The sequence below is a fragment of the Phocoena sinus genome, chromosome 4, assembly GCF_008692025.1.
Source record: "Phocoena sinus isolate mPhoSin1 chromosome 4, mPhoSin1.pri, whole genome shotgun sequence".
Lineage (NCBI taxonomy): Eukaryota > Metazoa > Chordata > Mammalia > Artiodactyla > Phocoenidae > Phocoena > Phocoena sinus.
The window spans coordinates 72499131-72513562 of NC_045766.1; the positions used below are offsets into that span (position 1 = coordinate 72499131).

The window sequence follows — 14432 nt, forward strand, 5'->3', positions numbered from 1 at the left end:
GCCCCTGCCCGGGGGCGTCCGCCACGCGCCCCGCCTCACTGAGGGCAGACGCACCGGCCGCACGGGCGTCCCCCGCCCCTCCCCCGCGGCTCAGCGCGGGCGCCGGAACGGCCCGACTCGCACGGCCTCCCGGCGGCGCGCCCGTGCCTCCGCCATGCGGGTTGAGGGCACGAAGCAAGGGCGCACGCCCAGCTCGCGCGGTTCCTCTCGGCCCCGGATGTGACTGTTTGGCTGAGGCGCCTCCCCCCACTACGCTAGATGGGATTGGGCGCCCACGGGTGAGGTCATCATCAGGCGCCTAGGAGAGAAGCTGGAAGCGCAGGTATGAGGCTATCGCCGGTGGGTTCCGGGCTATCCTCCGGTGCCTTTTCCCTTTTTTAATCTAGTGGTTTCGCGTCGGCTTTTCTGGACCACTTTTCCTATAAGTTTTCGCTGAGTCATTTGGGTCCCTGCTTCATCTTTCCAATCTAACGCATGAAATTCTCTCTCCTTATTAGCCAGTCCTTCGGTGAGGTCGTGTTTTTCTGGTCAGGTCCTCTTGTTCTCCCTTAGTACCAGTGCTTATCAGAACGTGTGTCCCAGCGTGTATACAGCATGTGAGGTCGCCACATTTGAACACCTTCCCCACCCCCCCACCCCCCAGTGTTTGGATCACCTTAAAGTGCCATTTAAGTGCTTATTAAGTGCTACATTCTTTTGGACAAAATGTGGCTTTTCCTAGTCTTTCCTACTAACCCACGATTGGTAGGCGAATTAAAGCAGTGTGTTTTTAACCAATGAGACATTCCAATAGGGAGAATGACATGGAGGCTATAATTATATAAGGCTTCTTGGAAGGGAAAGAGTTTCAGCATTATTTAGTCATATTGCGTTTTCCTAGGTGGCCAGAACGTTTTCTGACAGCCTTTAAAGAATGCTTGGTACGAGAAAATAATATCTATCATGTGAGCCAGGCAACCGACTGAGGCCCTTTACAGGGGTGTTTATATAACTCTCTAAACAGCTATGAGATAATTATTATAATAATAGGTTTCACAGATTCCTTTAGTAGTCAATTCTACTGTCTTGCCTTTACGTAGTAAGCAATCTTTCCAAAAGCTCCCTTGCTGTGTATAGTCAATTTCTTGTTCTCCAGTAAAAACAAAAGAACAGCACCTACCATCTCTACTCTCTGATGGGTGGTGTTTGGTTATTACTTGCCAGTCCCTTCTTCCCAGATGTTTTTTCCTCCAAGCTTAGTAACCCAGATACTTTTCATTCTTACTAGTGCCAGTGCCACAGCCCTTCAGCCTCTTCGGTTGCTATCTAGCTTCTCCACATCGAGACCAACTTTGGAAAACTCAAACATGTCAAGAAAAGTTGACCTATACTTATTACAGTGATAGTGACTATCACATTATTTAGATGTCAGGCTTCGGAGTTTTATTTATTATTCAGCTTTCAGCCATCAAAGGAAGACGGTCCAAGATTTGTCTGGAAAGGCACTGAAGTTTCTTTTACAGCTTCAAGGATAAGTAGAGTCAGTCCATCCAAGAAGGGGACAAAGAACAGACAGAATGAATAGCTTTAAAGGCACAGACACTTGAAAAGGACAAATGGATACATGGAGGTATGACAGGAGTAAGTGTTTAGAGTAGAGAGCATTCAGTTATTAAAGACATTGCCCTCTATCCTGTCTGCCATGGTGTGAGGTAGAGCCTTTGAAGGATCTGATGAAATAATTCTGGCACATCTTGTCCACTCAGTGAGGTGACTTTTTGTGGCAAAGTACCCCCCAAGTGGCCCAGGTAGGATTTCAAAGTAGGAAAAGATTTCCTTTATCACTACCTCCTTTTCTTTCTTGCCTGCTCATCACCCTCCTGATCATGTCCCCTCCGCCATGTTCAGTACCCTTTTTCTACCCTTTCACTGTTTAGAACTTCCATCTTTGCACTGCACCCTTTATAAAAATGTTCTCATAGTACCCCACCTTCCTTGCCCCCTCTCACTCCATGATCTCATTAGGTGTAAGAAGGAAGGAATCCAGTATCTAATTAAACTAATTCACACTGGGATATGATTAATTACTGTGCTTGACCCTTTAGTCATCTACCTAAGAGAAAAGCTAGTTGACGTGATACCTGAGTGTGGGGATAGTGGCACTTAGCTATTTCCAGGTAGGCTTTCCAGTCCCAGTAAAAGAAAAACAAGAAACAGTGGCTTGCCAACTCATTTCTGAAAGATTATTTTGATTTAACCCATATATAGTTAATTTTTCCCACTACCTCATACCGCAGCAGTCTGATTGTTTAACACTTTTTGATGGTGATCTTCGAATGTGTTTCAAATAATAACAAATAATTTTAATTTTGTAGACTAAGTAAACAGGTGATCTGGGGGGCTCTCGTTGAATCCCTGATCAATACTCTGCATGATAAAATTAAAAGCCTCAGAATGTATGGATTTCTGGGGCTTTCTCAACTCTTTTTCCTAACATTCCACATAATAGGTCTCTATTTTAATTTTTCTGACTAGCTAGGTGATCGGTGAATATCATCCATGTGGTGTAGAGATTAGAAGTTTAATTTGCTCTTTACTCTGGTGCATAGAGGTTAAGGTAGAGCTGACCTTGGACTTGTGAGAGTAATAGTCCAAGAGTTACTACTGCTTCCATTATGGAAAAATTTACAGGAACTGTGGCGTTGTCTATAATAGTCTCTTTAAGTACAAAATTCATTTATTGCCTAACTTCTCACACTTTGGGGTGAATTTAACCAAATGTATCTTTAAAATTGAATTAATCTTTTCTGGAAAAGAGTTATATTAGGAAGAAAACCTGCTAAAACTTTTGTCTGCTAGTCAGCATTTACTTAGGTCCCTTGTGAGTAGATTTGTGATGGAGAAATAGAAGTACTAGAAACCCTGCCTCATTCTTGTCTTAGCAAAAACCTAATATATCCCAACAGGGATCCAAAACCTATATGGACACAAAATCCTAAAGCTGTAGGGAGCAGACTTCTGGACTTTAAAGATAATTAATTGTAGAAAAATTAAAACTCTGACTTAGGAAATAAGTGGTCAATACCCTAAAGATTCATGACAGAGTTAAATAAAACGATTTGTAACTTTTCAGTGATTAATTCAAATTTCATATTTTAAGGTAGGATATTGTATTTATCATATCAATCAATAGTCACCACAAATGACAGTTCCTAAGCCTAAATAATATTAATACCTTTCATTTTAAATTGTGTTAAGTGTCCTTTTTCCTTGGTTTATCTGGAACATTTGGCAAAAGTCTTTGTTATTTAACTACTATTTCAGTACTTGTTGGCAAAAATCAAACCACCAGAGTTCCCTGTCTTTATCTCCCTTTGAGTTATTTCCTCTCCAAACCTCTCCTTTAAAACTTGTTTCAGTCTCTATTTAATTAGTTTCCTCTGTTTACTAATTGAGTGCTTCTGCTGAAATTTAAAAATGTATCTTTTTGTCTTTTTTCCATTTTATCTGTATGAAAATTGCTGATTTTGTGATCTTGTTTCTGTTACTTCGATTACTATTAGATTGGTGATTTTTTGCAGTCTAGTTAGTGATTTTGTTTGTGTGTGTGGCTAAAAGTGGAGGAAATAACCTTTGTGTTGGGAATAGAAATTTTAGGCAGATCACCAGATTATTTTAAAATTATTTTCAAAACAATTTTAGGAAATTTATCTCTGTACAATTGAACTAAATTCAGGTATTGTATCTGAAAATAGTAAAGCAACTATGGCAGTTTCTTACTAGATAAATTCTCCCTTGTCTTGTGGAATGAAAAATTAAATTTATCTAGATAGATTTGTTTGCTTCCTTTTGACCACTTAGAGTTGTAGAAATTGCCCCTATTTCCTTTTTCGCTTTGCACAGGAGGTAGTTACGAGAGGGGGTAGTATTATGTGGCAGTTACAATTATAGATACAGGCTGCCTAGCGTATCAGGAAACTAAATTTTGCACGTAAGTACTACTGTTATATAAGTTCAAGTAGGTGATAATGTGATTAAAATATGTGAATATATTTAGAAGCAGTAATGAATTATTAGCAGCTTTCTAGTAATCGTTTTCTGCACTTTCAAAGAATACTAACAAGTTAAACCTGTTGTCAAGTAGAATTGTTAGAAAAAGGTCTTCATTGTTTAGAAGTTTAGGATCCCTTTATATTAGATCCCAAGTACAAATCCTAAGAGCCAGGTGACTTTGGGAACATTATTTAACATTTCTGAGACTCAGTTTTATTACCTGTAAAATGGAATAATATTTACCAATCAGAAGTGTTGTTTTGAGAATAAAGTTAAATAATGTACTGAATTAGTCTCCGATCGTAAGACCCAGGGGTTTGCATTTTTAACCAGTTCCCCTGATGATTACTGGTGTAGTACAGGTTCTCAAATTCTAGCATACATCAGAATCACCTGGAGGGCTTGTTAAAACACATTGCTGGGGGCTTCTCTGGTGGCGCAGTGGTTGAGAGTCCTCCTGCCGTTGCAGGGGACACGGGTTCGTGCCCCAGTCTGGGAAGATCCCACATGCCGCGGAGCGGCTGGGCCTGTGAGCCATGGCCGCTGAGCCTGTGCGTCTGGAGCCTGTGCTCCGCAACGGGAGAGGCCGCAGCAGTGAGGGGCCCGCGTACTGCAAAAACAAAACAAAACAAAAAACACATTGCTGGGTGTCAACCCCAGAGTTTTGATTCAGTGGGTCTAGAGTGGGGTCCAACAATTTATATTTCTAACAAGTTCCTAGGTGATGCTAATGCTCCTGGAGACTATACTTTGAGGACCATTTGTGTAGTATATATGATGCCACTTTGACTAGCCTAATAAAAGTAAGAAAAGTGACAGTGGTAATATTTGTTGAGCCCTCATTATGTACCAGGCACTGTTATATGTGCTTGACATTTATTATGTCATTTAATCCGATCTGATCCTGTGAAATGGATGTTATTATTACCCTCATTTTATCAATAATGAAAGTGAATTATAGAGAGATTCAGTAATGTGCCCAAAGTTGCCCAGCTGATAGGTAATAGAGCTATTCAAACCCAGAGAGTCTAGTTCCAGGGCTCATTCTCTATAAACATTATTCAGATAAAGGATATAACCTGATGATTGTGCAGCCCTTTCTTAAAAAGGATTTTTCTTAATTTAAAATAAATATATTTATTGTTTATTCTTATGTGAGCCTCACATCAAAGGCTGGAAGACCAGGCTTACCTGTGCCCCTGATTGCAAGGAAAGCCCATGTAGGCATGTGCCAGCCAGGTGCACCATAATCTTGTGTTCAACTAGGCTTTGTAGGCTTGATCTTCAAATGTCTTTTTATTGATTGAGTTTTTTAGATATCTTTTAATATTTAAATGAAATACTGCTTATTGAATATGTCTCTCGTGAAGTTCTTAGATAAAACACGAGATTATAATTTTTCCCCCTTCTTCACAGAGTCATCTGAGCCATTATGGCAGTCAAGTGGACTGGTGGACATTTTTCTCCTGTTCTCTGCCTGAATGCAAGTCAAGAAGGGCTAGTGGCTTCTGGAGCAGAAGGTGGAGATCTCATGGTTTGGGGTGAAGATGGGACTCCATTAGGACACACACGCTTCCAAGGGGCAGACGATGTTACCAGTGTCTTATTCGCTCCCTCCTGCCCCACCAAGCTTTATGCCTCACATGGAGAAACCATTAGCATACTGGATGTCAGGTCTCTCAAAGGATCCTTGGACGATTTTCATGCGAATGAAGAAGAAATCAACTGTGTTTCACTGAATGAAACTGAAAACCTTCTGGCTTCTGCTGATGACTCCGGAACAATCAAAATCCTAGACTTGGAAAATAAGAAAGTTAGCAGATCACTGAAGAGACATTCCAATATCTGTTCTTCTGTAGCTTTTCGGCCTCAAAGACCTCAGAGCCTGGTGTCATGTGGACTGGATATGCAGGTGATGTCTTGTAGAGAGTACTTGGGTAATTTCTAGATGCGATTTGGTAACAGAATCAAATTATTAATTGGGCTAAATATATCTTTCCATTTTCTATTCTCTACTAACATGTCTTATGTATTTTATGAACCATAAGCTTTACTTCTACTGCATGTTTAATGCTAACTTGACAAAGTTTAGTAGATTTTATTTACAGAGTAATTATTAATCTTTTACTGTTCCTTTCTCTATGCTTTAAGACATTCCTAAAACATGAGAATTCAAATATTTGATTCTAAACATCTGTTTAAACAAAGTCATGCTAAAGTCAGAGTTTATCACCCACTCTCTACAAAGTCTGTTGTTTTAAAAAAAAAAAGTTGGAGGGCCTGGATCTATTATTGTTTTTACTCTAAAAATCACTGGAGTGAGAATAGTCATGGCTTCTCTTTGGTGAGCATTTACTACTTCCCACTGCTTTACATTTACTACTTCCCACTGCTTCATTGTTTAGGGGCTCCCCCAGCACTGTTCTAGGCATTTAATCTACATTCCCAACTATATATTAGTATCTTCTAAGACTTGTGGCCACTTCTTGGCCAGTGGTCTTTACCATTCCCTCCTTTACCCTCCACACCTCCTTATAATTTAGAAATAATGAGGCTAATTTTAGTTGTTGTCACTATGACTGCCAGCCCCTCCCCGCAAACTACTGGCATTTAGTAGGAAGAATTGGTAGTTGTCCTGCAGTGCTGGGGCAGCCCCTAAACAATAAAGAATTGTCCAACCAAAAATTTGTAGTGCCTCTATTGAGAATCATTTATACCTACAAGGCATAGTGACCCCATAACCTCTAAACTCCTTTTCTACTCCTAGGTCTTGTCCAAAACTTTAATAAACCTCCTACATTTCCTATCCTAGTGGAGATAATCTGCTTACTTGGTTGGGCAGAAAGACCTACCCAACCAGTCAGATACCTGTTTTAAGTAGGCAGATTGTACAGTGTCTCTTTGACTAGTCATTCTTTCATCCTTAAGCTATACCAGTTTTCAATCACTGGTTCATTAACTACTAGGCATGGCAATAAACAATTAGGTTTGCAGCAATCACAGATTAGATAAGAAGCAGGCACCCAGAATTTACCATTTTACCTCCAGTTCTAGATGAGAATGTTTAGTGGCAGGCAGCTGCTAGAGAACAGTATAGGAAATAAATGTTTTGTGAGAAGAAGGCTTAGGTAATTGCTTTTTTTTTTTCTTTTTTTTTGGTAATTGCATTTTGATATGACTGTCAAGAATTGCTAAAAATACACTGTAGATTAACTTCTGCATTGGGTTGTGATGTAACAACAGTGGCTAAGATAACACAGCCACGCTTTTAAAAAATTACTTCTTTAACTGACGTTGAAACTATAATTTCTTCCAATTTATCAGTATTTCTTAAAACCTGGTTATCTGGTATTTTTCTAAACCTTAAGAATAGTCTATGGGGGAGTCCAAGAATGTAGGCATAGTAGTGGAAGGGAGTTCTTATCAGATTAATGATGAGTTATTTCTCTCTGAACAAGTGTGTTTTATCTCAAGGCAGGAATTGAATTATTGCCACATAAAATAGATGGGTTCAACACACCTATCTTTGTTATTATACAAATTATAAAAATTATACCCTTTGATTTAGATAGGTTTAAATAGGCAGTGCGGGCTTCCTTGGTGGTACAGTGGTTAAGAATCCGCCTGCCAATGCAGGGGACATGGGTTTGAGCCCTGGTCCAGGAAGATCCCACATGCCGTGGAACAACTAAGCACATGCGCCACAACTAATGAGCCTGTGCTCTAGAGCCCAAGAGCCACAACTACTGAGCCCGTGTGCCTAGAGCCTGTGCTCTGCAAGAAGAGAAGCCACTGCAATGAGAAGCCTGCGCACTGCAACAAAGAGCAGCCCCCAGTCACCGCAACTAGAGAAAACCCATGTGCAGCAACAAAGACCCAATGCAGCCATAAATAAATAAATAAAATTTTATAAATAAAAAATAAAATTAAATAGTCAATGCTTACTCAAAGAGGCAGGGACCTTAAGAATGAAGTATGATTTATTAAGACACTTGAGACTGCTTAATCTTTTATTAAATAGGCCCAAAATAATATTCATAATATATGTATAAGGTATAAAAAATAACATTAAACAAATACATGTGTACCACCACTCAAATATAGTTTTTTCTTATAAGGACCTTTGGAAATTTGAAGCCATCATGAATTTCTGTAGCATACACATTGGTTTTCTTTCTCTCTCATTTCCACATTTGAAAATAAATGGTTCAAAGGTTTGTTCTTTCTGGAGTTTGAAAGATCTCTAGTACAGAACTTAAGGACTGGGACAGTAGAGGAGCCTTTTTTTTTACCCCCCTTGAAAATGAATCTTTTATGTGGAAAGAAATGTTTTTGTAGGAGAAATTTTTGAGCAGGGTCACTTTGATATGCTTGCATTCACTTCTGAACATTTGCCGGTTGTCCACTTTCTCTCCCTTTGACGTTTTATTGGACCTTAAGCCCTGAACGCTTGTATACTTTTCCTTCAAATCAATTTTCTTTAATATTCTTTTCCTTTAATACCTTACCTCTCTTGCTTAGGGTGATACTGCTTGATCAGGTGGTTGAGAAACTGTGAGATACCTTGGACTCTTGGGCAGTTAGGAAGAGTAAAGAAGTACAAAGGGAATTGTTCCAGGCAGGAACAATTTGGGAATCTTCAACACTTGGAAATGACTGCTGGGTTGGTACAATTTGAAATGGCTATTAACACGTTTAGATGATTTAAGTAAATACAAAAATGTTTAAGCTGCTGAAAACACTTTGGGTGTAGTTCATGTTTGGATGTCTTAGGGCAGAAAATATAATCCAGGCATTATGGGGCTATGTGAAAAAGAATTTGGGGATACCTGCCATACAGTTAAGCTAGTATATTTTGGAATGTCCATTTTCCTTGTGTTCAGGTTTTTTATAGAGATTGTTGCCATGTCAAGTTTTTCTTTTTTTTTGGCTGCGTTGGGGCTTCGTTGCTGCACACGGGCTTTCCCTAGTTGCAGTGAGTAGGGGCTACTGTTGGTTGCAGTGTGCGGGCTTCTCATTGTGGTGGCTTCTCTTGTTGCAGAGCACGGGCTCTAGGCATGCAGGCTACAGTAGTCGTGGCGCACAGACTCTAGAGTGCAGGCTCAGTAGTTGTGGTGCACGGGCTTAGTTGTTCCGTGGCATGTGGGATCTTACCGGAACAGGGATCAAACCCACATCCCCTGCATTGGCAGGTGGATTCTTAACCACTGTGCCACTAGGGAATTCCCTCAAGTTTTATTACTCATTCATTTTTGTTATATTTTCTGATTTTTAAAATTTTACTTTATTTCAATTTATTAGTATTTTGGCTTCACCCATATGTATAACAATTGGTGGCCTCTTGGTATAATGTTATAAATCCAATCCAAAGAGATTTTCAGTGTTTTCCCTAGTATAAGCAGAATATAAGTGTTACTAGATGTTGCTTCTTTTGAAAGTAGGCCGAGTTAAAGGAAGTTACCTTGAATAGAAAACCAAATCCTTAATATAATCAACAGTAGTAATCTTGTCAATTCAGATCTGTGCTTTTGACTAAAGAAGGTCATGCTTATCCTAGTGTCCATTTTAAATTGTGAGTCATAATTCAGGGATAGTACTAGGGGATAAAATACAGCTGTCTGTTTTCTCTGAAAGTATGAAGAATATTTTCTTTTTCAAATTGGTTGCTACAGGAAGAAAATTGCTAGATGTAAACTCAGTTCACAGAGTTTATTGTTTTGTTTTAAACAGTTTTTAATTAGCAGTTAATTTAAATTCGCTTAGTAGGTCCAAGATCATGGTAGGGAACAAGAACAAAAAGCTAAGTAAAATTGAAACTGTGATTAAAAATCTTCCAAAAAACAAAAGCCCAGGACCAGATGGCTTCACAGGCGCATTCTATCAAACATTTAGAGAAGAGCTAACACCTATCCTTCTCAAACTCTTCCAAAATATAGCAGAGGGAGGAACACTCCCAAATTCCTTCTACGAGGCCACCATCATCTTGATACCAAAACCAGACAAGGATGTCAAAAAGAAAGAAAACTACAGGCCAATACCACTGATGAACATAGATGCAAAAATCCTCAACAAAATACTAGCAAACAGAATCCAACAGCACATTAAAAGGATCATACACCATGATCAAGTGGGGTTTATTCCAGGAATGCAAGGATTCTTCAATATACACAAATCTATCAATGTGATAAACCATATTAACAAATTGAAGGAGAAAAACCATATGATCATCTCTATAGATGCAGAGAAAGCTTTTGACAAAATTCAACACCCATTTATGATAAAAACCCTACAGAAAGTAGGCATAGAGGGAACTTACCTCAACATAATAAAGGCCATATATGACAAGCCCACAGCCAACATCATTCTCAATGGTGAAAAACTGAAAGCATTTCCACTAAGATCAGGAACAAGATAAGGTTGCCCACTCTCACCACTCTTATTCAACATAGTTTTGGAAGTTTTAGCCACAGCAATCAGAGAAGAAAAGGAAATAAAAGGAATCCAAATCGGAAAAGAAGAAGTAAAGCTGTCACTCTTTGCAGATGACATGATACTATACATAGAGAATCCTAAAGATGCTACCAGAAAACTACTAGAGCTAATCAATGAATTTGGTAAAGTAGCAGGATATAAAATTAATGCACCGAAATCTCTGGCATTCCTACACACTAATGATGAAAAATCTGAAAGTGAAATCAAGAAAACACTCCCATTTACCACTGCAACAAAAAGAATAAAATATCTAGGAATAAACCTACCTAAGGAGACAAAGACCTGTATGCAGAAAATTATAAGACACTGATGAAAGAAATTAAAGATGATACAAATAGATGGAGAGATATACCATGTTCTTGGATTGGAAGAATCAACATTGTGAAAATGACTCTACTACCCAAAGCAATCTGTAGATTCAGTGCAATCCCTATCAAACTACCACTGGCATTTTTCACAGAACTAGAACAAAAAATTTCACAATTTGTATGGAAACACAAAAGACCCCGAATAGCCAAAGCAATCTTGAGAACGAAAAACGGAGCTGGAAGAATCAGGCTCCCTGACTTCAGACTATACTACAAAGCTACAGTAATCAAGACAGTATGGTACTGGCACAAAAACAGAAAGATAGATCAATGGAACAGGATAGAAAGCCCAGAGATAAACCCACGCACATATGGTCACCTTATCTTTGATAAAGGAGGCATGAATGTACAGTGGAGAAAGGACAGCCTCTTCAATAAGTGGTGCTGGGAAAACTGGACGGGTACATGTAAAAGTATGAGATTAGATCACTCCCTAACACCATACACAAAAATAAGCTCAAAATGGATTAAAGACCTAAATGTAAGGCCAGAAACTATCAAACTCTTAGAGGAAAACATAGGCAGAGCACTCTATGACATAAATCACAGCAAGATCCTTTTTGAGCCACCTCCTAGAGAAATGGAAATAAAAACAAAAATAAACAAATGGGACCTAATGAAACTTCAAAGCTTTTGCACAGCAAAGGAAACCATAAACAAGACCAAAAGACAACCCTCAGAATGGGAGAAAATATTTGCAAATGAAGCAACTGACAAAGGATTAATTTCCAAAATTTACAAGCAGCTCATGCAGCTCAATAACAAAAAAACAAACAACCCAATCCAAAAATGGGCAGAAGACCTAAATAGACATTTCTCCAAAGAAGATATACAGACTGCCAACAAACCCATGAAAGAATGCTCAACATTAATCATTAGAGAAATGCAAATCAAAACTACAATGAGATATCATCTCACACTGGTCAGAAAGGCCATCATCAAAACATCTAGAAACAATAAATGCTGGAGAGGGTGTGGAGAAAAGGGAACACTCTTGCACTGCTGGTGGGAATGTGAATTGGTTCAGCCACTATGGAGAACAATATGGAGGTTCCTTAAAAGACTACAAATAGAACTACCATATGACCCAGCAATCCCACTACTGGGCATATACCCTGAGAAAACCAAAATTCAAAAAGAGTCACGTACCAAAATGTTCATTGCAGCTCTATTTACAATATCCTGGAGATGGAAACAACCTAAGTGCCCATCATCGGATGAATGGCTAAAGAAGATGTGGCAGATATATACAATGGAATATTACTCAGCTATGAAAAGAAACGAAATTGAGCTATTTGTGATGAGGTGGATAGACCTAGAGTCTGTCATACAGAGTGAAGTAAGTCAGAAAGAGAAAGACAAATACCATATGCTAACACATATATATGGAATAAAAAAAAAAAAATGTCATGAAGAACCTAGGAGCAAGACAGGAATAAAGACACAGACCTACTGGAGAATGGACTTGGGGATATGGGGAGGGTGAAGGGTGAGCTGTGACAAAGTGAGAGAGAGGCATGGACATATATTCACTACCAAACGTAAGGTAGATAGCTAGTGGGAAGCAGCCACATAGCACAGGGATATCAGCTCGGTGCTTTGTGACCGCCTGGAGGGGTGGGATAGGGAGGGTGGGAGGGAAGGAGACACAAGAGGGAAGAGATATGGGAACATATGTATATGTATAACTGATTCACTTTGTTATAAAGCAGAAACTAACACACCATTGTAAAGCAATTATATCCCAATAAAGATGTTAAAAAAAAAAAAAAGCTAAGTATACCAGGATGTCAAATTAGTCAACAGACTTGTTTAGAATTTCTGCTCTTTTCTCCAGGTACTATGCTAGGCATTAGCAAAGATGAATTAAATCTCAAGAAACTGAAAAGCTAGTAGTATATGTCAATTAATAGAACAGGGATTAAATATGGGAAAGAGAGAAGGGGGCTGGAATAGTTAGGAAAGCCTTCCTAGAGGAACACAATTTGAGCTATGCCCCTAGGATGAGTAATTTGGGTAATGTGAAAGGAAAGGAAAAGCATTCCAGATAAAAATGATTTCAGTGGTATTCTAGTTTAGTTTATTTAGTTGATAGGTATTTTTACTTTAACAAGCATAGACGAAAATTAATAAATTTCATAATCTTCAATTTTACCTGCAGAGATCAGGGTAGAATGACTCAAAGAAACTGGCATCTGCTTAAGAATTTGGATTACACTTTAATGGGTTTGTTAATCGAAAGTTACTCAGGATCTTGTTTTCTAAATTCTGTCTTCCTTACTGCCCATTGGCATTCTAGTTTTGGCACTAGGGTTGCATCCCACTGGCATGTCATGGTGCCATCTGAATTTTTTTCTTTTTAATATTGCTGGAAATGTATCCTACTAACCATTCTCAGACTACTTTGATGATTTTGTTAGAAGTGGAATAAGCATGTTAGTTAAACAAACTGACTAGAACCGTAACTATGTAACTTCCTCTTATTTAAAGGTGATGCTGTGGAACCTTCAGAAAGCCCGGCCCCTCTGGATTACAAATTTGCAGGAGGATGAAACAGAAGAAATGGAAGACCCACAATCACCTGGTCAGCTTTTAAATCCTGCCCTAGCCCACTCTGTGTCTGTGGCATCGTGTGGCAATATTTTTAGTTGTGGTGCAGAAGATGGTAAGATTCGAATCTTTAGGGTGATGGGAGTCAAGTGTGAACAGGAACTGGGATTTAAAGGCCACACCTTAGGGGTATCCCATGTCTGCTTTCTGCCAGAATCCTATTTGCTGCTTACTGGAGGGAATGATGGGAAGATAATGTTGTGGGATATAAGCAGTGAAGTTGAGAAAAAACAGAAGAGTCCTATAAAACATACCCACAAGAAGAAAACCAAAAGGGCAGCTTATACCAAGCAGGGTGGAAACACTCATGCTTCAGTAGCAGGTGAAGACGAACATGGCAAAATTTTACCAAAGTTAAGTATTGAACATGGAGAAAAAGTGAACTGGCTCTTGAGTACAAAAATAAAGGGATACCAAAATATATTGGTAGCTGATCAAACTAATTGTATATCTGTATATCCTTTAAAAGAATTTTAAATCCAATAAAACATTTGAAAAACTGCAGAACTTTTTATGGGTTAAAAAAAATCCTGATTCTTTGTTTGAACTATTTGTCATATGTGGAAATAATACCATTCCATCATATAAATTTTAAAACATTTGAGCAAAAGGAGATAATTGGGTAACACTTGTTATAGTAAATGACATATTAAAATTTGGAGAATGAGAACTAATATTCACTGAGTACTGCTTGTGTACCAGCCATTTTACATGTTTCCTTTCTTATTCCAAATCAGTGAAGTGGGTTACTTTGTTCATTTTTTGCCACAGGAATCAAGACTCAGAGATGTTAAGTAACTTGAGGATCCAAGAAAATTGCAGGCACGATTACTTTCCTGCAAAGGATCTTCATTGTCTTGTCAAGCCTCCTGCCATAGGGAAGCCCACATCCTGATCCAAATATGGTCACCACATTAGTTATAACATTAG

At 38.8% G+C, this 14432-nt stretch overlaps 1 protein-coding gene across 1 annotated transcript; it reads left to right on the forward strand.

Annotated features, from left to right (window-relative positions):
- Positions 1–172: 172 nt before the first annotated feature.
- On the forward strand, positions 173–14166 carry WDR53 (WD repeat domain 53). Its single transcript, XM_032631321.1, has 3 exons — positions 173–322; positions 5449–5944; positions 13383–14166. Exons 2-3 carry the CDS (start codon positions 5465–5467, stop codon positions 13977–13979), a joined length of 1077 nt encoding a protein of 358 aa, XP_032487212.1. The 5' UTR covers positions 173–322; positions 5449–5464; the 3' UTR covers positions 13980–14166.
- The last annotated feature ends 266 nt before the right edge of the window (positions 14167–14432 follow it).

Excerpts from the sequence above, each read along its gene's own strand:
- WDR53 (XM_032631321.1), top strand. The coding sequence starts at position 5,465 with ATGGCAGTCAAGTGGACTGGTGGACATTTTTCTCCTGTTCTCTGCCTG. Across the intron at positions 5,945-13,382 it reads CATGTGGACTGGATATGCAG|GTGATGCTGTGGAACCTTCA; the intron begins GTGATGTCTTGT and ends TCTTATTTAAAG.